The 24845-nt window shown below is 36.2% G+C and overlaps 3 protein-coding genes across 3 annotated transcripts in view; 2 read left to right on the top strand and 1 right to left on the bottom strand.

Moving 5' to 3' along the window:
• LOC107590965 (myosin-binding protein C, slow-type-like) overlaps window positions 1–8067 on the top strand; it is a 40422-nt gene extending 32355 nt beyond the window's left edge. Inside the window, exons 31-34 of the mRNA XM_016279933.1 lie at window positions 69–228; window positions 2656–2741; window positions 3428–3623; window positions 6974–8067. Of these exons, the coding sequence (XP_016135419.1) occupies window positions 69–228; window positions 2656–2741; window positions 3428–3623; window positions 6974–7092 (561 nt within the window). The 3' untranslated portion in view covers window positions 7093–8067. The remainder of the gene's footprint in view (window positions 1–68; window positions 229–2655; window positions 2742–3427; window positions 3624–6973) is intronic.
• A 534-nt stretch (window positions 8068–8601) lies between these two features.
• Window positions 8602–21101, top strand: chpt1 (choline phosphotransferase 1). Its single transcript, XM_016278851.1, has 8 exons — window positions 8602–9039; window positions 14201–14348; window positions 14679–14820; window positions 14911–14995; window positions 18477–18608; window positions 18797–18955; window positions 19075–19200; window positions 19315–21101. Exons 1-8 carry the CDS (start codon window positions 8800–8802, stop codon window positions 19429–19431), a joined length of 1149 nt encoding a protein of 382 aa, XP_016134337.1. The 5' UTR covers window positions 8602–8799; the 3' UTR covers window positions 19432–21101.
• gnptab (N-acetylglucosamine-1-phosphate transferase subunits alpha and beta) overlaps window positions 20931–24845 on the bottom strand; it is a 16969-nt gene continuing 13054 nt past the window's right edge. Inside the window, exon 12 of the mRNA XM_016278879.1 lies at window positions 20931–22011. Coding sequence (XP_016134365.1) covers window positions 21940–22011 — 72 coding nt within the window. The 3' untranslated portion in view covers window positions 20931–21939. The remainder of the gene's footprint in view (window positions 22012–24845) is intronic.

The following is a 24845-nucleotide window of genomic DNA, read 5'->3' as shown; positions in this document are numbered from 1 at the left end:
TATTTTAAGTTTTAAGAGGACAAAGACTGATTAGCATGTGTGTGTGTGTGTGTGTGTGTGTGTCACAGGAGGGGTACACATGTATAGAGCACTACCATCGTACCTGCATCACAATCTCAAATCTGGTGGTGGGTAACGAGTATTTCTTCAGGATCTACTCAGAGAACATGGTGGGCTTAAGTGAAAGTGCCACTGCCACTAAAGACAGTGCTCTGATCGTGAAAGAAGGTAAGGCTCTGCTCCGCTCTTCTCCTTTGTCAAATAACTGCTTGTCTAAATCCTTTTTCAATGCTGCAGTAAGTGATTTTGGTTTGTTTTTTGTTTTTAATGGAATACCACTTATAAAATGTCCGGGTGTCCTGAGAATTAAGCTATGAAAGGTAAACAGCAAAATAGAATCTGTGCATTTTAGCCCATCAGAAAACTTGCTCTCTTCCAACCTCGACCAATGGTGTGAATTTGGGGCGGGACTATTGGAGGGAGTGTTTCTGCATTCCTGTAGCTGGTATGGTGTTCACAATGTAAGAAAATAATGAATGGAAATGAAAACCTTATTTTTCTACACTCTTAAAAATAAAGGTGCTTCATTTTTGGTTCCACAAAGAACCATTCAGTCAAAGGTTCTTTAAAGAACCATCTCTTTCTTAGCTTTTTATAATCTGAAGAACCTTCTTTCGCCCCAAAGAACCTTTTGTGAAACAGAAAGGTTCTTCAGATGTTAAAGGTTCTTTATGGAACCATTTAGACAAAAAGGTTCTTCTATGGCATCGTGAAGCACCTTTATTTTTAAGAGTGTAGTGGTGCTTTCACTACTGGTACAGAAATCACTTACAGCAGTTTTCTTAAAAGGATAGTTCACCCAAAAATGAAAATTTGATGTTTATCTGCTTACCCCCACGGCATCCAAGATATAGGTGACTTTGTTTCTTCAGTAGGACACAAATTATGATTTTTCACTCAAACTGTTGCAGTCTATCAGTCGTATAATGCATGGCAATGGTAACAAAATCTATGAGAGTAAAAAAAACATGCACATACACACCTCATGCACCGGATGCCGTGCGCGCGCTCAGACAGTTGGACATAGTGGTGTATAAGAAGTAAATAATGATATACTGTTCGGTTTCTCGCACAAACCGATCGTTTCATGTCTTAGGACATCAATGTGTCGTCACGAGCCGCAGGGTTTTATTTGGATTTGTCTGTGCATGTTTTTTTTACTCTCATAGATTTTGTTACCATGTCCTTCTATTATACGACTGATAGACTGCAATGGTTTGTGTTAAAAATCATCATATGTGTTCTACTGAAGAAACAAAGTCACCTACATCTTGGATGCCCTGGGGGTAAGCAGATAAACATCAAATTTTCATTTTTGGGTGAACTAGCCCTTTAAGCCTTAAGCCTAACAAATGTGCTTTACTTTAATTTAGGTAATTTAGGCCTGGCTGATGTGGAACTGCATTATGTTTTTTTTTTTGAGAAATCACAGGGGAATTTACAGCCTTTGTACCTGAGGGCTGATGTCCTAATTAACACTAATTTACTAATCAACATCCTGCTTGGTGTGTCTTTATATATTTGTTTGGATTTTCATTGAAATGCATGTCCCTGGACATGGTGTAAAAAAGGGTTGTTCAGTCCTGCTCCTTGAGATGAAGGCTTTGTACCAATATGAATACTGTACCTATAATACACACTAAAAGCTTGTATGTTGCTGGTGATGAGAAAGTTCTGTACATTGTTTGAGTATTTAAAAGGACAGGAACATCTTGATATCACAGGCCCTCTTGCTGTATACCAATTGTATGAAAGCAATAGCTAAATTCACAGCTTACAGAAAAAAAGTTCTCACATTGTTTTGTACAACTTGTGCAAAGTGTGTTGGGTCATATATTGGCTTCTTAGCACAAATGCAAACATCATAATCCAACAGAAATATTAGAACTGTTTAACATATTATTATTTAGGATCAGTGTTGTTATTGTTAAATAAAACAAAAACTAATACAATTTAATTGAAACAAAGCAAAAAATTTGTTTTTAAACATTAGATGAATTTTTTTTTTTTAATTTAACTAAAATTTAAATGAAAACTGAAAAAATAAAAATGAAAGATAATTTAAAGTATCAATAAAACTGTAATAGTAAACGCTAAAATAACACTGTTTGGGAAACACTAATTCTAGTCTCGTATACTTGATTGAAATTGTGACATGTTCCTGCAGAGTTTAGCATATGAACTAATCAAGGCTAATCAAGGTTTGTGCTTTGAGCAGGATTGCGCACCCCTGGTGTAAAGTCTGAGTTTTGACTCAAGGGAGCTTTAAAGGCTTTACTGGAATGTCAAAGCTATGATCTGCAATTTGTAGCAGCTTCACAAATTTGATAATACTCTCCCTATATGCTACAACCACAAAGATTTGTTTATTTGCCACAAATTACTGGAGTGACAATAACCAAGTGCAGATTATATCTTTAACAGACTGTGTGTCACGCTTTGCCAATGCTGATGATAAATGTTGTCTCTTCCTCATCACACAAGGGAAATTCCCCCATGATACAGCTCTCGGCTCATATCATGCAAAGTCCCACTCTCCCTTCCCCTCTCACTCTTCCTCCTACTCCTCTTTCTCTCGTTCTAACCTTCAATCAGGGTTGCAACTGAAAATCCCAGAGTATAATGACCGCGACTTCACCGAGCCGCCTAAAAAAAAAAAACTTTATTCAATGCAAATGAATATTGAATAAGTCTTTGTATAAATGGCCCTTCATCAAATTTTTTGATTGTTTGTTTATTTCCATTTAAGCTGTATTTTTAAAATGCTTTATTTTAAGGATTTTCAAAGCAAACAACACCATCTCGTACTACACACATAGACAGAATGAAGAAAAAAAGCAAATCAAGTAAAATAATAACTATTAATAATGTTAAAATAAAATAATAATAGGTAAATAATCAATTTGCACTGGCATTCAAATGCAACATGGTCACATGAGTTTCTGACAACCTTTGAATATAACTTGAGTAATCAAATCACAAAACATTTTGGACGTTGTTTAAATCTATATTTAGTGCTGTTAACTGAAACAGATGCTAATACCAGGTGTAAACAGGGTCAAAGAAACTCAATCCTTGCTAAGTGATCTGAAGTGCAGATAAAAGGGACTAAAAAATGACATATATTGAAAAAAATATGCATGAATATCAATAAACCCATGAAAACCTATTGGCTGACACAAGTTATGAGAAAGTCTTTGATTCTGCTGGGCTCCAACCATGTGCCCATGGCTTTACACCTGTATTTAGCTCTTTGAGTGAGAAGAGTAGCAGTTTTCACTCCATGTGTTTGATGGGTTGATGTTGCTTTGGTTCCTCTTCACCAGTAATGTTATCTGTTGTTTACTGCATTCTCATACTATGTTACTGCTCACAGCCTAAGGTAATCTGGATGAAAAACAAGATTACCATCATAGACGACCCACGTTACCGCATGTTCAGCAACCAGGGTGTGTGTACACTTGAGATCCGCAAGCCCAGCCCGTTTGACGGAGGTGTTTACACCTGCAAGGCTGTCAATGACCTCGGAGAGGCTCAGGTGGACTGCAAACTAGAGGTCAAAGGTTAGTCTGTGCATTAAAATGATCATCTAGCACAGGGGTACCTGTGTACCTACCTGCGGAGTTCAGATCCAACCCTGATCAAACACACCTTTTTGTAATTATCAAGTGCTTCTGAGGATAGGAATTAGCAGGTTTAATTGTGTTTGATCTGGGTTGGAGATGAATTTTCTAGGAAGGTAGATCTCCAGGAACAGGATCTTGCACCTCTGCTTTATGAGGATGTACTGTATGGCTAATTAACTGATTCAATACAGCATATTATACTAGATTTGTATTGAAGAGGAATAGCCTGTCAAGAGTTCCTTACCAACCTACACACTGTATTCACTGCCAACCAACCAATTAATATGCACAAGATCAGTTTTTTTAAACTGGTAATATGAGCATTCTCAGTGTCTTCTGTGGATTTCCTGGGGAAGTATAACTTGGAAGCCATATGGTAAATGATTCAGTGCTCTTAATCTATCCCTTTCATTTATATTTATTCTATGTATTATTCTTTTTGTTCATATTCTGCACTTTTTATAGTGGTACTGTGCAGCTTTTTGTCATATTTTGTTTCTACAACAAACAAAGCCTTTATTATGGCAAGACTCTTTTCTTTTCTGTAATAGACAAATATGCCAGCATGGCATTTAAACAGTATAAATACTTAAGTAATTCATTTATGATATTAAAATATATTATTACTAAGGCTCTCAATTAAGGTATTTAATTACAATCTAATTAACACATTAATGCACTCGCAGTAATTAAGTTTTTGAGCATTAATGAGAATAAAGTCTTACCATAAAAAGGTTAAAGATGACTTAACATCGTTAAACATCATATCAGGCTGATTTAATAAAAAAAATAATAAAAAAAAAAACTATAAAAATATCTCCCAATCAGTTACCATGTCCAGTAAAATAAATGTTATTAATAATAAATGCCATGTTAATGCCATTTACATTTGAAGCTATTTTGAGCTTTTGATCTCTACCTTTTAATATTTATTTTTTTATTAAAATATTATAAAAATAAAAACTTAAGATAAATACAGTAGATACATTTAGATAAGACGTTGTTTTCGTCTCCAGCCACATCTTTCTGCAAGACCTCTCTCAACAAAATATGAACATTTCAGTATTTTGTTACTCCAGCATAACTAGAATAAACTGAGAATTTGCAACAGCATGCAGCAAATCCAAAGCAATTTCATCTCACCACTGCCACTGGACCACACATCCCATAATGCAACAGATTGCAAAACACACTGTGACATTGTTTAACAGGTCTGTGAAAAATCCTGGACCTGATAAAATCTCTGATTTCATGCCAATGTTTGCATATTGTATCATGTGCTGACATGTTTTCATACTCTGTCATACATTGCCATATTGCTGTGTTTCCCTCTCGTTAGACTGTGGTATGTCCTTTAACTCCTTCATGTTAAATCTGTAATGACTAAGTCAGCGATGTACCCTGAGGCACATATAACTCCCTCATGTAAACTTTGGGTTTAATCCGTATTTTCTTTTCTCCCCCAGTCATCACTCAGGAATAGTTACTGTGTTGTTCTCATTCAAGGTAAGCTTTCATATGGTTTCGGGCATATGAAGCTTATTTTTCATTCATTCTGCATCCCTTGGTTGCCAATAATCCTGCTTTTGCTCTTTGCTGGTGTGTAATGCCTTAAAATTCAAGAATTATATTACTGACTCGAGAACGTTTTACAGGATTCTACAAGAACTCCAAGAACTAGTTTAAATTTAAACTGCTTTATCCATACAGAAATGATACTGTGCATGCTTTTGACAAAGTCAACCAGTATTGGGGAATGTTACAATATTGCGCTACTCTTTATAAAAACTAATTATGAATATGTGCTCAATTACTTTTTTTGTTACGTTTTCTCAACAGCATCTAACTGAGACTCGTTCTTCTCCAGAATGGAAGCACTATGCTTGGCTTGCAGCCATTTTTACACTGGAAATGCAACTTTATGACGCGTTACATTAAGTGTTAACATAATTTGCATGCAATGACATATAGTCCATACCAAAAAACTATACCAAAAAATGACTTTTTATTTTCATTTACCAGCATTATTTTGAAGTTTTAAAACCATAAATCTTCTTGTAGGTGAGAAAATTCAAATATAAATTAATAAATAGAAAAAGTAATGTGAATTAATTAAACGACAAAATAAATGTAACAAGTAACATGCTACTTTACTTGTTACATATATAAATTAGTTACAGGCTGGTTTTGCATATGAAAATGCATGAGTGTAAACTTGTACTGTGCCCTTGTACTGTGCTTTAAATCTTAAGTATATGTATAAAAAATACTTACAGATAATATAATAATGAAATAAAAGCCCACTTAAGTGTACTTAAAGAGAGTGTTTCTTAACACAAGTACTTTTTTAAACAGTTCACTTTGTAATTAAACATTTTACTTTAAAGTAGATTTTAATCATTATGTTTAATAATCTTATGTTGTGCTTTCAAGAAGTACACTTATTTTCAAGTGTTGATAACACTAAAACACATGTAAACTATTTGGTTATAATTTTTACTGTTGTGTGTTATTCAATATTACATTTAAAGTTAATATATGTTAAATGTATTAAATTGCAGCTTTACAAATGTGTAATTACAAATATATTTAAATTCATAAAAGTTTCAATAGAAATTACATTAAAGAATATTTTGTCAGTACATTCAATGATACACTTTTACAAAGACAACAGATGTGATTACGAAATTATATATAAAGATGAAATTATATAGCACAACTACGTTCAACTAATTGCATTTAATATACATATTTACTATTATAAATTTTTATTTAATGCAAGTAACATGTAGTTAAAGTTCAGAAAACCAGAAAACATTGCATTCAGTTTACACTGAAATATATTCTTTGAAAGTATATTATTTTATTATATAATTTTTTTATTTTATTTATTCATTTATTTTTAGTATGGTAAAAATAATGTTCTATTTCACAAGGGAAGTGATCTTCAAACAAAAAGCTTTTCACTTTTATGAGCTTTTTTTTCTGTTGGATGTTTGAAGTCAGTTCTCCTCAAGTTCACACAGGTCTTGGTGAATGTTAGTTTATCTATTAATTTATCTATTTTTGTGAAATGATCTGCTTGAAAAGTGTGTTGTCTTTTTTATGAGTATAACTATAGGTGATATTTTGCTATATAGTGCAAAGGCATTTAGACATTTTTAAATGTGGCTTACATGTCCAAATACTTTCAAGGCTGCTATATGTTACGAAGAACAAATACATATTTAAAAATGTCATTGTTTTCAGTGTCACCACTCTGACAGTCTATCTTTCCCCTTTTTCAGGAGGTTTTACGTTCTTTGAACTGATGAAGCGAGGCGTTCCCTTACACCTCATTGATAAGTACATGAACGAGTCTAAGACCTCTGAGAAGTCAGAGTCAGAGAAGAAGGGATCCATCTGAGGGCTGACTCCCCCCAATGATTACCCAGAAATCCCTGTCACTACTACAAATAATGACACATGTGTCTAAACTTTGGCATGGTATGCTGTGTTCAGACATGGATCTATAGTTCTAGAAAACCCTGCGTCTGACACTGCGATCATGTAAAGCTGTGTTTTAAGAAATGCCACTGGAACTCAAATGCATGACTTCAGTCAACTGGATGGTTGCTTCAAAATATATCACAAATAGACATTTTATTGTGGAAAATCTAGAGCAGACGGTTACAGATAAGGTAATGTGGTTAATTTACAAGAGTGGTCCGAAATGAGCACAAGTCTGGGTTTTGCTGTTTCTGTCTTTATTTTCTTTTCTTGTTTGATTTCCCCCTGAGTTTTCCCAGCCCCTTTCCTTCATTCTTTACTGAATGTACTGAAATCCACTTAGATATGCAATATCAATACTGTGCAACTACCAGATCAGACATGAGACGACATCTGAACGTTACAGAAAATGCTGCATTTGTCTAAGGATACTTGATGGTACATGACAATGTTCATTTTAGCATGACAGTTGAATAAATGTCTCTGTATGAAAAACAATAGTTTCTTTTTTGTTTTAAAGGCCTATATTATTTTGATGCAGACGGCAAGATTGGGCAACACTGTTCTTTGGGCACAAAAGACGTTTGCATACTGCATCTCCATCTATATTTGTGTTGAAATCATTTCTAAATATATTTAAATAAATACTAAAACATTTTTTTTTGCGGCCTTGCACTGGAATTTGAGTTATCTATAAACATTTGTGCACAAATTGTACAGCATTTTAAATTTCACATTATACATTAAATGGTTATTTTGTCATTATGTCTGATGACATTTTTGTTTTATTTTTAGGTTAATTATTTGCATCCTCTGGATATTTGCACTTTTTTGTTGGGAATTTTCAGTGTGAACACACTATTTATACTACAAAAGGGCATGGAATTGAGACACACCAAAGACTCATAAAACAGTTATGATATTCAACATAATAAACACGTATAATACAATGATAAATAAGGACTGGTTTGTCAATGTTCTATCCGATAATGATCTGAAATTAATGAGAAGCACTCAAGCAGCGTACTGGTTAGCCCCAGGAATCAGTGTTATTTATGTTCTAGTTGGTATATATTAATATTTCTAATTTGCTTTTATTTGTATATTTTCATATATGACTTCCAGTCATGTAAATCAGAACGTCAACATCTGGGGCCAGTTGCATGAACATTGTCACTATGTTAAGACTGTGTCTTAAGAACACATTTCACCAACTAGCAATAGACAAGGGGTGATCAGTCTAACCATTCATATTCGAATTAGACCAATCTATCTTTTTGTAACTGAATTTAAAAAAGTTATGACCGGTCTTGAAGAAGAAAAAATAGGTGACTACTTTTTTAAGACTAGTCTGCAGTTCATGCAACCGGCCCCAGGAAGCCTGGTGGTCAGACGCGGTACAGCACTCGTTCAAATGTCCCGGTTGCGTCCTCTTCCGGACCGCAGTTTCCTGCGCCTCTCCGTTTATCTGCTCTCAACTATTAGGAACGGAGGAGACCGTCGGTTCCGCTCATCAAAAATGACTCTCCACACGTAACCGCTGCATGCTAATGCCTTCTTCTAAGTGGACACCTGGGAATTTGGACCAAAACATTGCATTGCCCCTGCCGAAAGAGCGATCATAATGCCTCAGTGCGCTTGTCCGGAGTCGCTGTCAGCTGTCCAGCTCAAGCGCCTGGAGGAACACAAATACAGCGCGGCCGGTCGCTCTCTCTTCGAGCCGCCCTGCCAGATATACTGGAACTGGCTGGTCCAGCAGATCCCGACGTGGGTCGCGCCGAACACGCTGACCATCACTGGACTCCTTATTAACATATTAACGACGGTCATTCTCGTGTATTACAGTCCCACCGCCACGGAGGAGGTGAGTTCAGACGCGAGTGGAACTTTGAGTGACGGCGTGACGTGTTTCGTTCTATTTAAATGCCCTGCCACGTCAGTTTTAAAAATAAACAATCACATTTCGAACCTCGTTTCTTCCGGTGGTGCTGAACGAAGGCTGTAAATACACTCAAGTAACGTTTCGTGGCTTCATATTTGTGCATTTCTGGTCACGGTTTCTTGTAGCACATTGGTTTATTGATTCACGTTACGACATGTATTATGACGCACTGTAAGCAGCTGCTTTATCAGATTTATTGACTGTGCAGACTATGCAGATTACTATTTGTTATTTTAGCTGTTGACCCACTGTATTTGATTCCGGGCAGCACTGTGACCCCATATCTCAGTGTGTGTGTGTGTGTGTGTGGACATACCCCGTCATATTTCCAGAATCACAGTCTAAAGTCCACTGACAAAGTCCAGATTCCTCTGTTTATTGCTATGCAGTTCTGGAGATTGCTGCTAAATGCACAACTTTAACCCACCTGTTGTCAGGTTGGAACACAGATAAAGAGGGCTTTGAGTGAACTTTGACCCAGAGACACTTGAATTGGTCAAGCAGCCATAGTAATAATACAGTTATTACAAAATAATATTATAAAGTTATTATAATTAAGCAATATTTGCATGAAGAGTGCGCTGCTGTATTGAATAACAGCACAAGGCCATAGGTAATCACAACTGTGCTGATATTCACTACTACAGTATGGCTATGGGTGCTTTTATCACCTTTAAAAAAGTTAAGAATCAAATTAGAGGATTTTTCATAAGCCTAATACGTAGTCGTGTAATTATACTTTTATTGTAAACATTAAGCTTTGCCATCACTGGAATAAGTTAAATTTTTAAAATATATTAAAGGGATAAAAAAATGAAGGTCCCAGGTGTATATGACTTTCTTCCTGCAGACATATACAATCTGAGTTATATTAAAGGGGTCATATGACGTTGCTAAAAAGAACATTATGTTGTGTATTTGGTGTAATGCAATGTGTTTATGCGGTTTAAGGTTTAAAAAACACATTATTTTCCATATAATGTACATTATTGTTTCTCCTCTATGCCCTGCCTTTCTGAAACGCGTGGATTTTTACAAAGCTCATCGTTCTAAAAAAAGCGAGGTATACTCTGATTGGCCAGCTATCCAGTGCGTTGTGATTGGCCGAATGCCTCAAGCATGTGACGGAAATGTTACGCCCGTTAACATACTGTGATGCCGTCTCCCAGCAGGATGAGACTCAGTCCAGCTGCTCTGCTCGTGCACATCCCATCATCGGTTCTCTTTTAGCAGTTCATTTACTGTTAGGAGTAACTGAATAACTCGGGATATTGGTTTATTTCACGTCAGAGGGAGTGTCAGGCACGTTTATAAACCGAATAACTTAAGTAATTTGTGGATTAGTACGTACTGGAGACGCAAACCGTTTCAAACGATTCAGTTCGATTTGGTGAACTGGTTCGACCGGTTCACTAAGAAGATCCTGTTAAATCGAACGATTCGTTCACGATCCGGACATCACTAGACGAGACAAAACCAATAAAGCCCATTACAAACGAGGCATTTGTTGCATCCAGTGGGGACATAATTACTGATTATAATGACTTATACTGTCTTTTTACGCGTTGCGTATCGCGCTGCGTAAACATAAAACCTGCATTTGTGATCGGAGAAACAACAAACAACAAGCGCTACTCTATACTGCTCAAAACTCGCGTTTGAATCATCATTGGCAAATTATTTAAATATAAAAAATGTACTTACAGGCTGTGAGTCAGAAGTGCCAGACTGTCCTTGCAAAGTTGGAACTGCCCAACTTTATAGAAACAGCCTTTGTGCCACAGACGCATTAGGCTACTTCAGGAAACAGTCCTCGTCCTCCATAAAATGTGCAGCACATCTGAATATTTGGGTTGAACTGTTCTGGAACAGTGTTGTAAATACAACTTAACCACTGATTTCTAGTCGTGTCCTCTTTTGGAAGGCCAAACAAAGTAGTTTCGCTTTCACAAGGAAACACACGGTGACTCCACAACATGGCGGCGGCAGCAACAGCGCCTTCTTTCTTTGCGTGAACATTTGGGCGGCATTATGCAAATGTTCCCACATAGTGATGTAGACATGTGGGGGCGTGTTAGAATGAGCCGTTTTAGGAGGGTGTGGTTGACTCTTAACTTTTATAAAGAATATCTCTTTGGATTTGAGACTTTAGTCTTTGCAACTTTACAGATCTTCTTTATGCACCAAGAGCTTGTAACACTCCAAAGAGAAAGGAAAAATTGAAATCGCATCATATGACTCCTTTAAAAAATGTCCTAGCTCTTCCATGCTTTATAATGGCAGTGAATACGGGTCGAGATTTTGAAGCATCATCTGCTGGAATGCCACTCTCTTGTGAATGAGCGTAAGACAGTTAAGCGGAAGCTACATTACAGTTTATCAAGTTTTGCATGGATATAGATATTTTGGATATGGAAATATGGGTATTTTTCTTACACAAACGCATGGCTTCGCTTCAGAAGGCCTATATTAACCCCAAAAGTACTTTTATAATGGATGTATGCACTTTTATGGGCTTCAAAATCTTGACCCCCATTCACTGCCATTATAAAGCTTGGAAGAGTCAGGACATTTTGACGCCGGAGCACAAAACCAGTCATAAGGGTACATTTTTTGAAATAGAGATTTTTACACAGTCTGAAAGCTGAATAAATAAGCTTTCCATTGATGTATGGTTTGTTAGGATAGGACAATATTACTACTGGATACTAGGCTGAGATACTACTATTAGAAAATCTGGAATCTGATGGTGCAAACAAAAAAAATCTAAATATTGAGAAAATGGCCTTTATAGTTGTCCAAATTAAGTTCTTCGCAAGTTCTTAAGTTTTGATATATTTATGGTAGGAAATTTACAAAATATCTTCATGGAACATGATCTTTACTTAAAGGTGCACCAAGCGATTTTTGCCAAACAATGTTGATATTTGAAAGCACCAAAACAAACATGCCCATACCCCACCAGGACCTCACCCCTATTTTGATATCTCCGCCCCACATGTACGTACACAACCCTGGCAACGATAATCATTGAAACAAGAGAAGATGACACACAAGCATATTCAAACAAAAGCCAGCACGGATAAGTTGTGTGAAACAATGCAAAATCAATGTTACTCACCAATCACAAAGAAACAACACAACCTCGGCCTCCGATTCCAGGCCTTCCCGCTCCTTGAGTTCTCTCCACCGCTGGAAAGCTGCTCCGATATTTACGTGGGTCCTACCTCTTGTCTGATCGTAACCCTTTTTTAAATGTTTTGTTCCTCTGATATTTTCCTCTTTTTTTATCTCCCAGTTCTCTCTATCATTAGTCGATCTGCTAATATCCGTCCTGTATACTAAAATTGAGCGCCCTCTTCTCTATTCAAGACACGCCCCCTTACTGCTGATTGGCTGCAAGTGTGTTTTGGGACATGGTCCGACACTGCGGTCAAAAGCGGTTTTTTTTTCAAAAATTGCTTAGTGCACCTTTAATATCCTAACGATTTTTGGCATAAAAGAAAAATCTATAATTTTGACCCATACAATTTATTGTTGGCTATTGCTACAAATATACCTGTGCTACTTATGACTGCTTTTGTGGTCCAGGGTCACATTTTTTATTATAACTCCAATTGTATTCGTCTGAAAGATAAAGTCATATACACCTAGGAGGGTTTTAGGGTGAGTAAATCATATGTTCATTTTCATTTTTGGGTGAACTATTCCTTTAAAATTGGAAAACTTTTATTTTAAATTGTAATAATAGTTCACAATATTACAGTTTTTTTCTATCAAATAAATGCATCCTTGATGACAGACTTCTTGTTTAGGCCCACATTTTATCTGACAACCAATTATAGCACATCATCTTCAGTAACTAACAGTACAATGCAAATGATAACTTGTTATCTAGCATCAATATTTATATAATGTAAATTATACTGTACGTCATTAATCATGAAATGTAACTGCATAGGCCTGATATTAAATTGTGTGTTCTCTTTTCCTAATAAAAAACCTGCTACATTTAGGAATCACATTCACAGTAGCAGACTTAACAGGGACATTATTTGATACATTAAAGGCCTTTTGTAGTTTTTTAATGAAAAAAAAATACTGAAGCGATAACTCAAACACACAGGGGGTTTATTCTGTTTTGTGAATGTGCAGTGAAACCAGATGGCCTGCATGTAGTCTCTCTGGGAAATCGACCTACTAGGCCACATGGACCTTTGCCCATATCAAACTATCACACACACACACACACACACACACACACACACAAGCTGCCCTTGATATAACAATTTATACATTGCCTTCACATTTTACTTTATCCACAATTACAAATGTCCTATTGGTTATTCAGGGTCATATTTTAACACTTATTACATCTGTTACTCTATTACACTTCTGTTAATATACCAACTGTTATATTTCCAGTTTAATTTCAAAGTCTTAAAGGTATGAAATTAATAAGTGAAAATTAGTCCTAGATAGGCAAAAAACTGAGCATTAAAACAAAGGATGCAACAATCTAGGGCAGGCAATTACACCAGACTCCTCAAAGGAATTAAATCATTTTACATTTGTAGCTACTGTGCATTTTCCTTCCTTACACATTATTTGATTATTCTCACTCTGCTTAGTTACCTTTGAAAAATATGTATGGCTGAAGTGCTTCTTTGCTAAATGGCCTCTCTAAAGCAAACGAATTTATGGCAAAATTGCAGTGATAACCATATCTATTAAAGGAAAGGAGATAAAAGAGCTCCTTTGTGTCCATATTTGTGAACCTTGATAAGTTTTCCTTTCGGTCTCGCTCAAAAAAATACAAGCCATCCATATCTACAGTTAGAGGTCAAAGTTTTAGTCTAAGGTTTTGTTTTCTCTCTTGGCACAAAAGACCTTGCTTGAGTGGTTGAATGAAAGAAACTGCAAACAAATCTCAAGAAAGAGCATTTCACATGATTTTGAAAAATTATAATGCCTCATTGACTTTGAGCCCAGTCAAACAAGAAGAACCAGGTCTTATTGAGTTAGTCTTGATCAATGTCAATGTACTGGCCTTTATGTTTTCTTTCAAATCTACTCTTTCCAGGCTCCAGGTTGGGCCTTCTTTCTCAGCGCCTTAGGTCTCTTCATCTACCAATCACTGGACGCCATTGATGGGAAGCAGGCCAGACGGACCAATAGCAGCTCAGCTCTTGGTGAGCTCTTTGACCATGGCTGTGATGCCGTTTCTACAGGTATAACCAGCTAGACAACCTTTCGCCATTTGGTTGGGAGTAATATTTAATAGTGTTTTCGTTAAGCATCATTAATGTTAACACGTACAGTTAGTGTTCGTAAGAAACGTCTTTTGTTATGGCCTAGTAAACAACCACCTAGCACCTCACCATTCAAAATCTGTTAAAAAAAACCTAGTTTTTATATATTTACAATAATCATATTTAAGTTTTTTTTTTATTGGACACTGGCTAATATTTTTATTGATTAGCAGTTAAGCCGTTTGTTGTTTATTAACATCTGTACATATAGTATGCATTAACAACACACTAATTGGATTGCTCTCTTAGTGTTTGTTGCCGTGGGAACGTGTATATCCTGTGGGATCGGCGCTTACCCTAACTGGACGTTTTTTTGTGGCTTCGTGGGCATGTTCATGTTTTTCTGCGCGCACTGGCAGACATACGTGTCCGGGACACTCCGCTTTGGATTGTGAGTGCATTTACGGCTTATTCGAGTGAATTTACTGAACCTGTCTGTGATGTTTTTTAACTGCATTGTATTTTCGAATGTTTTCTGCAGGGTTGACGTGACAGAAGTCCAGATTGCTATTATAATCATGTATTTGATGACAGCATTTGGAGGAGTGAGTCTTTGGGAGACTAGGGTACGTCATTCATCTTCTTTATCATCACACTAAGCCTCTGAAACTTCTTTCTCGTTCACAACGTTTATAAATTCACTCCCATTATAATCACTGAAGCGGTCTACACTGGAAGAGTCCATTGTGGCCAATCACAAAGTGCTTTCAAATGATGGACATGGTGTCTGTTTTTGAATTGATGCAGGGATATGATTTTAATTACAAGTATCATATTGTGTGAACTAGGGCTGCACGATAAAATGCAATCGATATTTAACGCGCATCTAGTCAGTAAAGCCGGTTCTGTAATCAGCGGTAAATCTCCATCACGTGTGGGCTTTCACATGGAGCAGCATGAACTACACAGAGCCGTTGTTCACCGACAAGCTGCGCAAAACATGCGCAAAATATGATCGTGGTTTTGCGCAGCTCGTCAGTGAACAACGGCTCGGTGTAGTTCATGCTGCTCAATGTGAAAGCACGCACATGATGGAGATTTACCGCTGATTACAGAACCGGCTTTACTGATAAGATGTGCATTAAATATCGCATGCGATTTATCTTGCAGCCCTAGTGTGAACTGACTGCTATTTTATTTGATATACAGTGGGTACGTGGGAAAGTATTCAGACCCCCTTACATTTTTCACTCCTTGTTATATTGCAGCCATTTGCTAAAATCATTTAAGTAAATTTTTTTTCCTCAATGTACACACAGCACCCCATATTGACAGAAAAACACAGAATTGTTGACATTTTTGCAGATTTATTAAAAAAGAAAAACTGAAATATCACATGGTCCTAAATATTCAGACCCTTTGCTCAGTATTTAGTAGAAGCACCCTTTTGATCTAATACAGCCATGAGTCTTTTTGGGAAAGATGCAACAAGTTTTTCACACCTGGATTTGGGGATCCTCTGCCATTCCTCCTTGCAGATCCTCTCCAGGTCTGTCAGGTTGGATGGTAAACGTTGGTGAACAGCAATTTTTAGGTCTCTCCAGAGATGCTCAATTGGGTTTAAGTCAGGGCCCTGGCTGGGCCATTCAAGAACAGTCACAGAGTTGTTGTAAAGCCACTCCTTCATTATTTTAGCTGTGTGCTTAAGGTCATTGTCTTGTTGGAAGGTAAACCTTAGGCCCAGTCTGAGGTCCTGAGCACTCTGGAAAAGGTTTTCGTCCAGGATATCCCTGTACTTGGCCGCATTCATCTTTCCCTCGATTGCAACCAGTCATCCTGTCCCTGCAGCTGAAAAACACCCCCACAGCATGATGCTGCCACCACCATGCTTCACTGTTGGGACTGTATTGGACAGGTGATGAGCAGTGCCTGGTTTTCTCCACACATACCGCTTAGAATTAAGGCCAAAAAGTTATATCTTGGTCTCACCATCTTGGAGTCCTTCAGGTGTTTTTTAGCAAACTCCATGCGGGCTTTCATGTGTCTTGCACTGAGGAGAGGCTTCCGTCGGGCCACTCTGCCATAAAGCCCCGACTGGTGGAGGGCTGCAGTGATGGTTGACTTTCTACAACTTTCTCCCATCTCCCAACTGCATCTCTGGAGCTCAGCCACAGTGATCTTTGGGTTCTTCTTTACCTCTCTCACCAAGGCTCTTCTCCCCCGATAGCTCAGTTTGGCCGGACGGCCAGCTCTAGGAAGGGTTCTGGTCGTCCCAAATGTCTTCCATTTAAGGATTATGGAGGCCACTGTGCTCTTAGGAACCTTAAGTGCCGCAGAATTTTTTTTGTAACCTTGGCCAGATCTGTGCTTTGCCACAATTCTGTCTCTGAGCTCTTCAGGCAGTTCCTTTGACCTCATGATTCTCATTTGCTCTGACATGCACTGTGAGCTGTAAGGTCTTATATAGACAGGTGTGTGGCTTTCCTAATCAAGTCCAATCAGTATAATCAAACACAGCTGGACTCAAATGAAGGTGTAGAACCATCTCAAGGATGATCAGAAGAAATGGACAGCACCTGCGTTAAATATATGAGTGTCACAGCAAAGGGTCTGAATACTTAGGACCAAGTGATATTTCAGTTTTTCTTTAATAAATCTGCAATAATGTCAACAATTCTGTGTTTTTCTGTCAATACGGGGTGCTGTGTGTACATTAATGAAGAAAAAAAATTAACTTAAATGATTTTAGCAAATGGCTGCAATATAACAAAGAGTGAAAAATTTAAGGGGGTCTGAATACTTTCCATACCCACTGTATATTTAAATAACTTATGACTGTTATATCAAAGTCAGCTTGTGATGTTGCTGGCCTACTAATTAAAAATCACTCAATTAAAAATGTTGCTTTAAACCATGTGCACGCTAGGGCTGTCAATACAATCATCATTACATATTGTAATTCTTTTTCCTCATGATTTCACATCTTTTTATCAAACAAATACGAACAGAATATTATTTACTTGCATAATAATTATGCATGCAGAATATATATATATATATATATATATATATATATTAATAGAATAAGAATAATAAAATAATATTAATATAGCATATATTAAAGTAAAGATAAATATCACATCTTATATTAGTAGTTTTTATTTGTTTATTCATCATGATAAGAAGGATACATTTCGGTGAAGATATCACATTATTATTTTATATGTTTATTCACAATACTAACATAATATCAATATTAATAATAATACACTTGGGTAAATATTTCACATCTTTTTATTAATAGTTATTCAAAATAAAAACATTATAATATTAAATATAATAAGAATAACAACTAATATTAATATACATTTAAGTAAATATAAATAATCTTTTATTAGTATTTTTTATTTACAGCTTCATTCATAATAATAATGATAATACATTTAAGTGAAGATATCACTTTTATTAATATTTTTGTTTATTTATTTATTATGTTTATACACAATACTATAATAATAATAATAATAATAATAACAATAATAATAATAATAATAATAATACATTTGAGTAAATATAACATCTTTTTATTAATAGTTTTGGGGGTTTTGCATGTTTATTCACAATAAAAACATTCTAATGTTAAATATAATATAAATATAATAACCTCAGTTGCAGTGTGACATGCAGTCATGCGCTTCTAGTGTTACAGTGTCAGAAAATTCTTTTAAAAGGGTTCTACAGACTTTGTATATTTTTTATTTAAAAAAGAACTTTCAAATCCTCCAAAACTGTGAATCATGTCAGAGCCCCATTTCTGAGTGTGTTTTTTAAGTAGACGTTCTGTCTTTTGCTCTCTGAGGACGAACAGACTGTGAAAAGGTAAATATAGGTAAAAACTGCTACTATGGCTACCAGTCACCCATAGACGTGCCAAAAAAAAAAAAAGCAGATGTCAACACGCACATGAATCTATTCTAACCTCTCCTCATTTTATAAAGCATGCTCAGAGCTTCAGCCCTGCCCCTTCCCAGCTCCCCTGCTCACATGAGACACAAAATAACAGCTACTCTCATATTAAAGACACTGATTTCTCATTCTTTCACCCAGGTCCCTGTTCTTGGTGTGGATTTGCAAACCTTTCCAATCCTCGGCATTATTGGTGGCTTTCTGTATTCAACCTATAACTACTTCTACGTCATCCTGAACGGTGGCGTGGGCAAGAACGGCTCAACCGTTGCAGTAAGTGCTTTCCAGCAGTGAGGTCTTCAAAGTAGTTGTTTTTGTTCCTCAAAAGCATTGAGTCCTATTGCAGTCACATTTTTGGCACACTTCTGCTTATGATAGCTCAGTTACCAGATTTAATGTAAGGCAAAGTAAAAAAAGTGACCTCTTTAGGGTGATAGAGTAACAGTGCACGTCTTCCTCAGGACACCAGTGTATTGTCTCCTGGTCTACACATCGGCCTCATCCTCTCTCTGGCCTTCATCATCTTTAAAAAGTCCTCTAGTCAGGTTTTCGAGCACCATCCTTGCCTTTACGTCCTTACATTTGGCATGGTGATCGCCAAGATCTCGAATAAGCTGGTGGTGAGTGCTGCTGATGCCTATATAAGAAGTCAAAATTGTTATTTGGCTCTTGCAATCATGAGCTTCATCGTTTACATAAACGGTTATCCAAAATGCATCAGGTGTGCTTTCTTCTACAGGTGGCCCACATGACCAAGAGTGAGCTTCATCTTCCTGACACAGCCTTCATTGGTCCTGGACTCCTCTTTTTGAATCAGTATTTCAACAGCTACATTGATGAACACATCGTGCTTTGGATCGCCATGGTGAGCCACAACCATTAGTGGGTCAAACCACTGCGTTTTCAAATGCACCATATAGCAAAATGTTTTCGGAGTCAAAACTAAACAAGTCTGTCTCTGCTCCAACCCCATGTTTAGGTGCTGTCCCTGGTGGATCTGCTGCGTTACTGCACAGGCCTGTGCCTGCAAATCGCCTCCCACCTGCGAATCCGGGTTTTCAGTATCACCCCACAGGGCCACGCACATAGAGACTGACAATTTGCCCGGCGGAAGGAGGAAGCGGGATCTAAGGATGAAGACATTGTCCCGCTTCTCAAACTAGAGCAAGAGAGCCCCACCAACCAAAACCGCAACGGCCTTGACAATGTGACCATCACAGACTAACAGAACTGAATGTTTTGCCAGGTTTGACCAGACCAGCTCGTATTGTTTTCTAACCACACTACTGTACACTAGAATATATCACTGGATGAAAAGAAAGAGTTTAGACAATGTACAAAATGTGGCCTTGGGGGCCAGAGGGCGCCCCTTGCCTTGAAATAGTTCATTCTGTGCAGGAACACATTAGAAATACTTGTTATTATTTTTTCAAAGGATAAAGAAGGAAAATTGGTGGGAAATCAAATGCTGAATTTGAATCGGCCAAAAACATTTGCATAGAATCATTTCCTCAATTTGGTCAAAGATAGAGATGAGCAAAAGAATCAAAAAATAACAGAGGGAACATGTTTGTTTCACAACCGTATTTATCACAGTAGATATGTACTTTGTTTTTTGGGGGGTTGATCATGTTTGTCAATTTTTAACAAAAAAGGGAAGCTACAACTGCAGTTTGGGCATCCAAGTCCATTTTCTACATCGTAATATCTATTATTTCATTTAGGCCCATTTTTATATGTCTGATCTTGATACATACAACAAAAGCAAGTATTACAAACATATTTCTCGGCCTGATATAGTCGCCAAACTGCCAAAAATAGTTTACACCACAGAACCTTTTATACCGTTCAGAATTTTTAATGTTGATAAAAAAGCAGCTATTAGTAGATGATGTGACACTTTATAGAAGAGAATAAGCTCCAGAAAAGAAAACTGCCCAAACAGCCATTGTAGCTTTACGTAAACCTTTTGTGATTGTCCAGTGATTACAGTGTATTTATTTTAATAATCTGACTCAATTTAGTGTGAAATTAAGTCAAGCCTGTTTAAAACAAAAATAATAATTGAAAGAACTTAATTGTCAAGGATTGTGTGCTAAAAACAGACTCATCTCTCCACCCCCTCCCTAGTCACCCAATCCCAGTTTGCTCAGACTTCCTGGTTGTATGTTTCACTTCCTAGAGCTTCAACTGAGCACAAACAGAGTTATTGGGCATTGCCTTTAGCTCTGTTTTGAGGGATTTTGGGGGGTGTTGATCTGTGCCTGTTTTATGATGCACTCTCTGCCTGCTTAGAATCATCTCCTCCCAAAGGGCTAATAAAAACAATACATTTTGTGTGATTTGAATAGAGCACCATCTAATGTCCATTTCTTACGTGTTTTGGGGTCTTCTTTTCATACTATATTAGCTACATTTCCTCCTTCTGGAAGCAAGAATCAATGACGCATAACAGCAAACAGGAACAGCTACATTTGCTTGACCAATAAATATGAACTCAGTCAATGACATTTCAAAACAACAAGGCATATCAATGCAGTCATGAAAGATTTTTAATTAACATATTTGGCTGTTTCATTACACTTCGGCGTTCAGATTATGTTCTTATTTCATTATCAAATTAGGCACATGGTTGAATTTACAATTGACACAAAAGTGGTAAATTGTCAGTGTAATTTAAAGACCTAAAAGAAGTGTATTTTGACAGAATTTTAGCAACATACATTTCCAAAATAAAACAAAGATATGCTTGTACATTACAATGATGTCTTTTCTAACATAATAAATAAAAGTAAACAGGGAAATTCATCCCAGAACAGCATTATGCAAAGGTTTGGGGTCAGTAGTTGCAACGTTTGAGCAAGCCAAAAAACGATTCCCTTTAAAAGACAAGTGAAGGTGAGGAGTTAATTAATACACACCAGGGCCACAGGCGGTGGCATCTGAATTTCAGACAAAGTCAGTATTTAATGTCCCACTAAGAGACAATCACGTGAAGGACTTCAAGCAAAAATGACATGCAGTTAAAAAGAGAAAGAGAAGGAAATGGCTCATTTTTATGATCCTTGCCCAAATTTACAAGTATCAGGATTGCTATTCGGTTTTAAATATGCTCCTGGAGATTTTGTGCCACTTTGGAATAAGCAAGAGTGACAGATCAAGACAAATGCAAAAAAGCCAAACGCAAGGCCAAGAGTTCCAGCCGCGCATTAGAATCCACTACTTTCATTCATGTGGAAAAGAAAGGCACTGCAAGGACAACAACAACCCTTACCCTTGACATTCCCTTATAAATTAAAATTCTAATTAATACAATTTAAACATGTAAGGTAATATGGCAACACACTCAATTTGGGCCATTGAGTTCAGTTCACATTCAATACGCAACCTGGAGTGTGATCGCAGGCTGAGAGAAAGTCACTTGCCTTGAGGGCTGCAGTGTGTCTCACTAATGCCCCTTTGTGGAGGAGGCCTGCACTTCGAAGTTTCTTCATCAACTTCACCCAGTCACCTCCAAATGGGCAATTTTATCTGACGGCATTAACAGAAGTACAGCTATGGTACTTTATATTCTCACAACACAACCTCTGAGAGAGGAATAACCTCACACCCGCTCGGGGGTCGCATCCTTGCTGACCCTGCGTCTGAGGAAAAGCCACCGTTTCAATATGATCAGCTGAGGGACAGAAAGAAAAGGAAGAGGAAGGAGTGTCAACCAAACCTGTTATGAATGCTGCTGGGCAACTTGTGACAGACACGTGATACACAAACAATATAACAAACAAGATCAACATATGATCAAAACAGGGAATGACACGGAGTTCGAAATTTTCGTATGCGTTTTTCCGTTTTTTTCGTATTCGTCATCCTTTCCTATCAAAATGCTTGATGAAGTTTTGGAGGCAGTGTGTAAACGTGATTGACAACGTGAGGTCGTATTTATTTTTCAGCGTGTGAAAATTTTGGACTAAAAATTCGGACTCGGTGTGCAGAGACCTTAATTCTGAAATTAAACAGTATCCAGTTTAGATTCACAGAGTAACTATGTGATTCTAATTCATCTTTATAAATTCACTACATATCTGTTTTCTTTTGATAATTGATTCAGAAAAGTTTGACAAAGAAACATGCATCAGTGAACTGATTTTTTCCCCACCCCGTATGGAGAAGTGCTATTTAAAAATAAAAATAAAAAAAGTATTTTATTATTCATTTAAAAAAAAGTACTTTTCAACTTTATAAATGTTTTAAAAAAATATATAACCATATTTAATGGTTTAAAAAATTAAACATGTATTTTAATTCATTAATAAGAATGTAGCTAAAATGTTTGAAAATACAGTTAACTGAATAGAAAAAAAAATTGTGAATAGAAATTCAAACTGACATATTAATATCCATTTAAATAATGTTTAAAATGATAGTTAAATGCAACGATACAATAGCACATTAATAAATCATTGACCAAATCATTTATAAAGTGGATTAAAGTTGAAGTGGTTGGTGAACTTAAAACTTTTATTTTTCTTAGCCCAATTTAAAATTATGGAAAAATCTGTGTGTAAAATGCTCATAAAAATGATACATAAATGTTGCTTTTTTCCCTCAATTTATGTATCATTACATTGAACCGTTTTTAAACATTAATGAGATAGTTTTGAATATGTCTATTTATTTTTTTATTCAATCAGATTGATTAGTGATAATACATATATAATTATATAATAAATATAAACCATTTATAATATATAACAAAAATATTTTTTAATTAATACATTAATGATTGGTTTCATTGCATTTCAAGTGGCCATTCAGAACCCCTAACTAATAACAATACATTAAAAAAAGAGAAAAATTAGTGCTGCATACAAGCAGGAACTCCATTAAGAGAAACAGGATGTGGCTAAATGAGTTAATGAGGAGGCTGTAAATCTGTTCTGAAGATTGTAATTAAGCCAGTTAATGTGCTAGTCTGTCAGAGATGAGGACGCAGCCAAACATGACATGCCTCTACATGCATGTACGGCAACAGAGGAAGCACCCGCTGATAATGTTTCATCTCCATATTTGTACTTCTGTCACTAAGGACAGATGAAGACACACTGGTCTTTTAAAAGGTCATTGTGACCATTAACCTCTCCAAAAGACAGAAACCTGACCCCACAATTAATAGTGTGACTATTTGCTGCAAGCTGCCTGGCTGATCAATCATCAGGATGATATTTTTGCCTTTACCATTTCCTTAAAAGAACACAGAGGGTTGCTGGGTAAAAGTTGATATATTAATTGCTAAAGGTAATGAGACTAGCCAGACTCCACTGAACTCAGTGTGTGTGTGAGAGACAAAGTGAAATGAAGAACAAGAGATAGTGGACAATGAACATGTAAGCTGAACCGAACTGACCTGCTCAGCAAAGAACGATATGACAGTGAAGACGACTAACGTCACCAGCACACAGTGGGTCCAGAACTTCAGCTTGTCCCTGTATATTCGCCTGTGAAAGACACGTGATACACAAACAGTATAACAAACAAGATCAACATATGATCAAAACAGGGAATGACACGGAGTTCGAAATTTTCGTATGCGTTTTTCTGTTTTTTTCGTATTCGTCATCCTTTCCTATCAAAATGCTTGATGAAGTTTTGGAGGCAGTGTGTAAACGTGATTGACAACGTGAGGTCGTATTTATTTTTCAGCGTGTGAAAATTTTGGACTAAAAATTCGGACTCGGTGTGCAGAGACCTTAATTCTGAAATTAAACAGTATCCAGTTTAGATTCACAGAGTAACTATGTGATTCTAATTCATCTTTATAAATTCACTACATATCTGTTTTCTTTTGATAATTGATTCAGAAAAGTTTGACAAAGAAACATGCATCAGTGAACTGATTTTTTCCCCACCCCGTATGGAGAAGTGCTATTTAAAAATAAAAATAAAAAAAGTATTTTATTATTCATTTAAAAAAAAGTACTTTTCAACTTTATAAATGTTTTAAAAAAATATATAACCATATTTAATGGTTTAAAAAATTAAACATGTATTTTAATTCATTAATAAGAATGTAGCTAAAATGTTTGAAAATACAGTTAACTGAATAGAAAAAAAAATTGTGAATAGAAATTCAAACTGACATATTAATATCCATTTAAATAATGTTTAAAATGATAGTTAAATGCAACGATACAATAGCACATTAATAAATCATTGACCAAATCATTTATAAAGTGGATTAAAGTTGAAGTGGTTGGTGAACTTAAAACTTTTATTTTTCTTAGCCCAATTTAAAATTATGGAAAAATCTGTGTGTAAAATGCTCATAAAAATGATACATAAATGTTGCTTTTTTCCCTCAATTTATGTATCATTACATTGAACCGTTTTTAAACATTAATGAGATAGTTTTGAATATGTCTATTTATTTTTTTATTCAATCAGATTGATTAGTGATAATACATATATAATTATATAATAAATATAAACCATTTATAATATATAACAAAAATA

The sequence above is a fragment of the Sinocyclocheilus grahami genome, unplaced genomic scaffold (genome assembly GCF_001515645.1).
Source record: "Sinocyclocheilus grahami isolate Dianchi unplaced genomic scaffold, SAMN03320097.WGS_v1.1 scaffold8.1, whole genome shotgun sequence".
NCBI lineage: Eukaryota > Metazoa > Chordata > Actinopteri > Cypriniformes > Cyprinidae > Sinocyclocheilus > Sinocyclocheilus grahami.
This window is presented reverse-complemented; position numbering and strand designations above follow the sequence as displayed.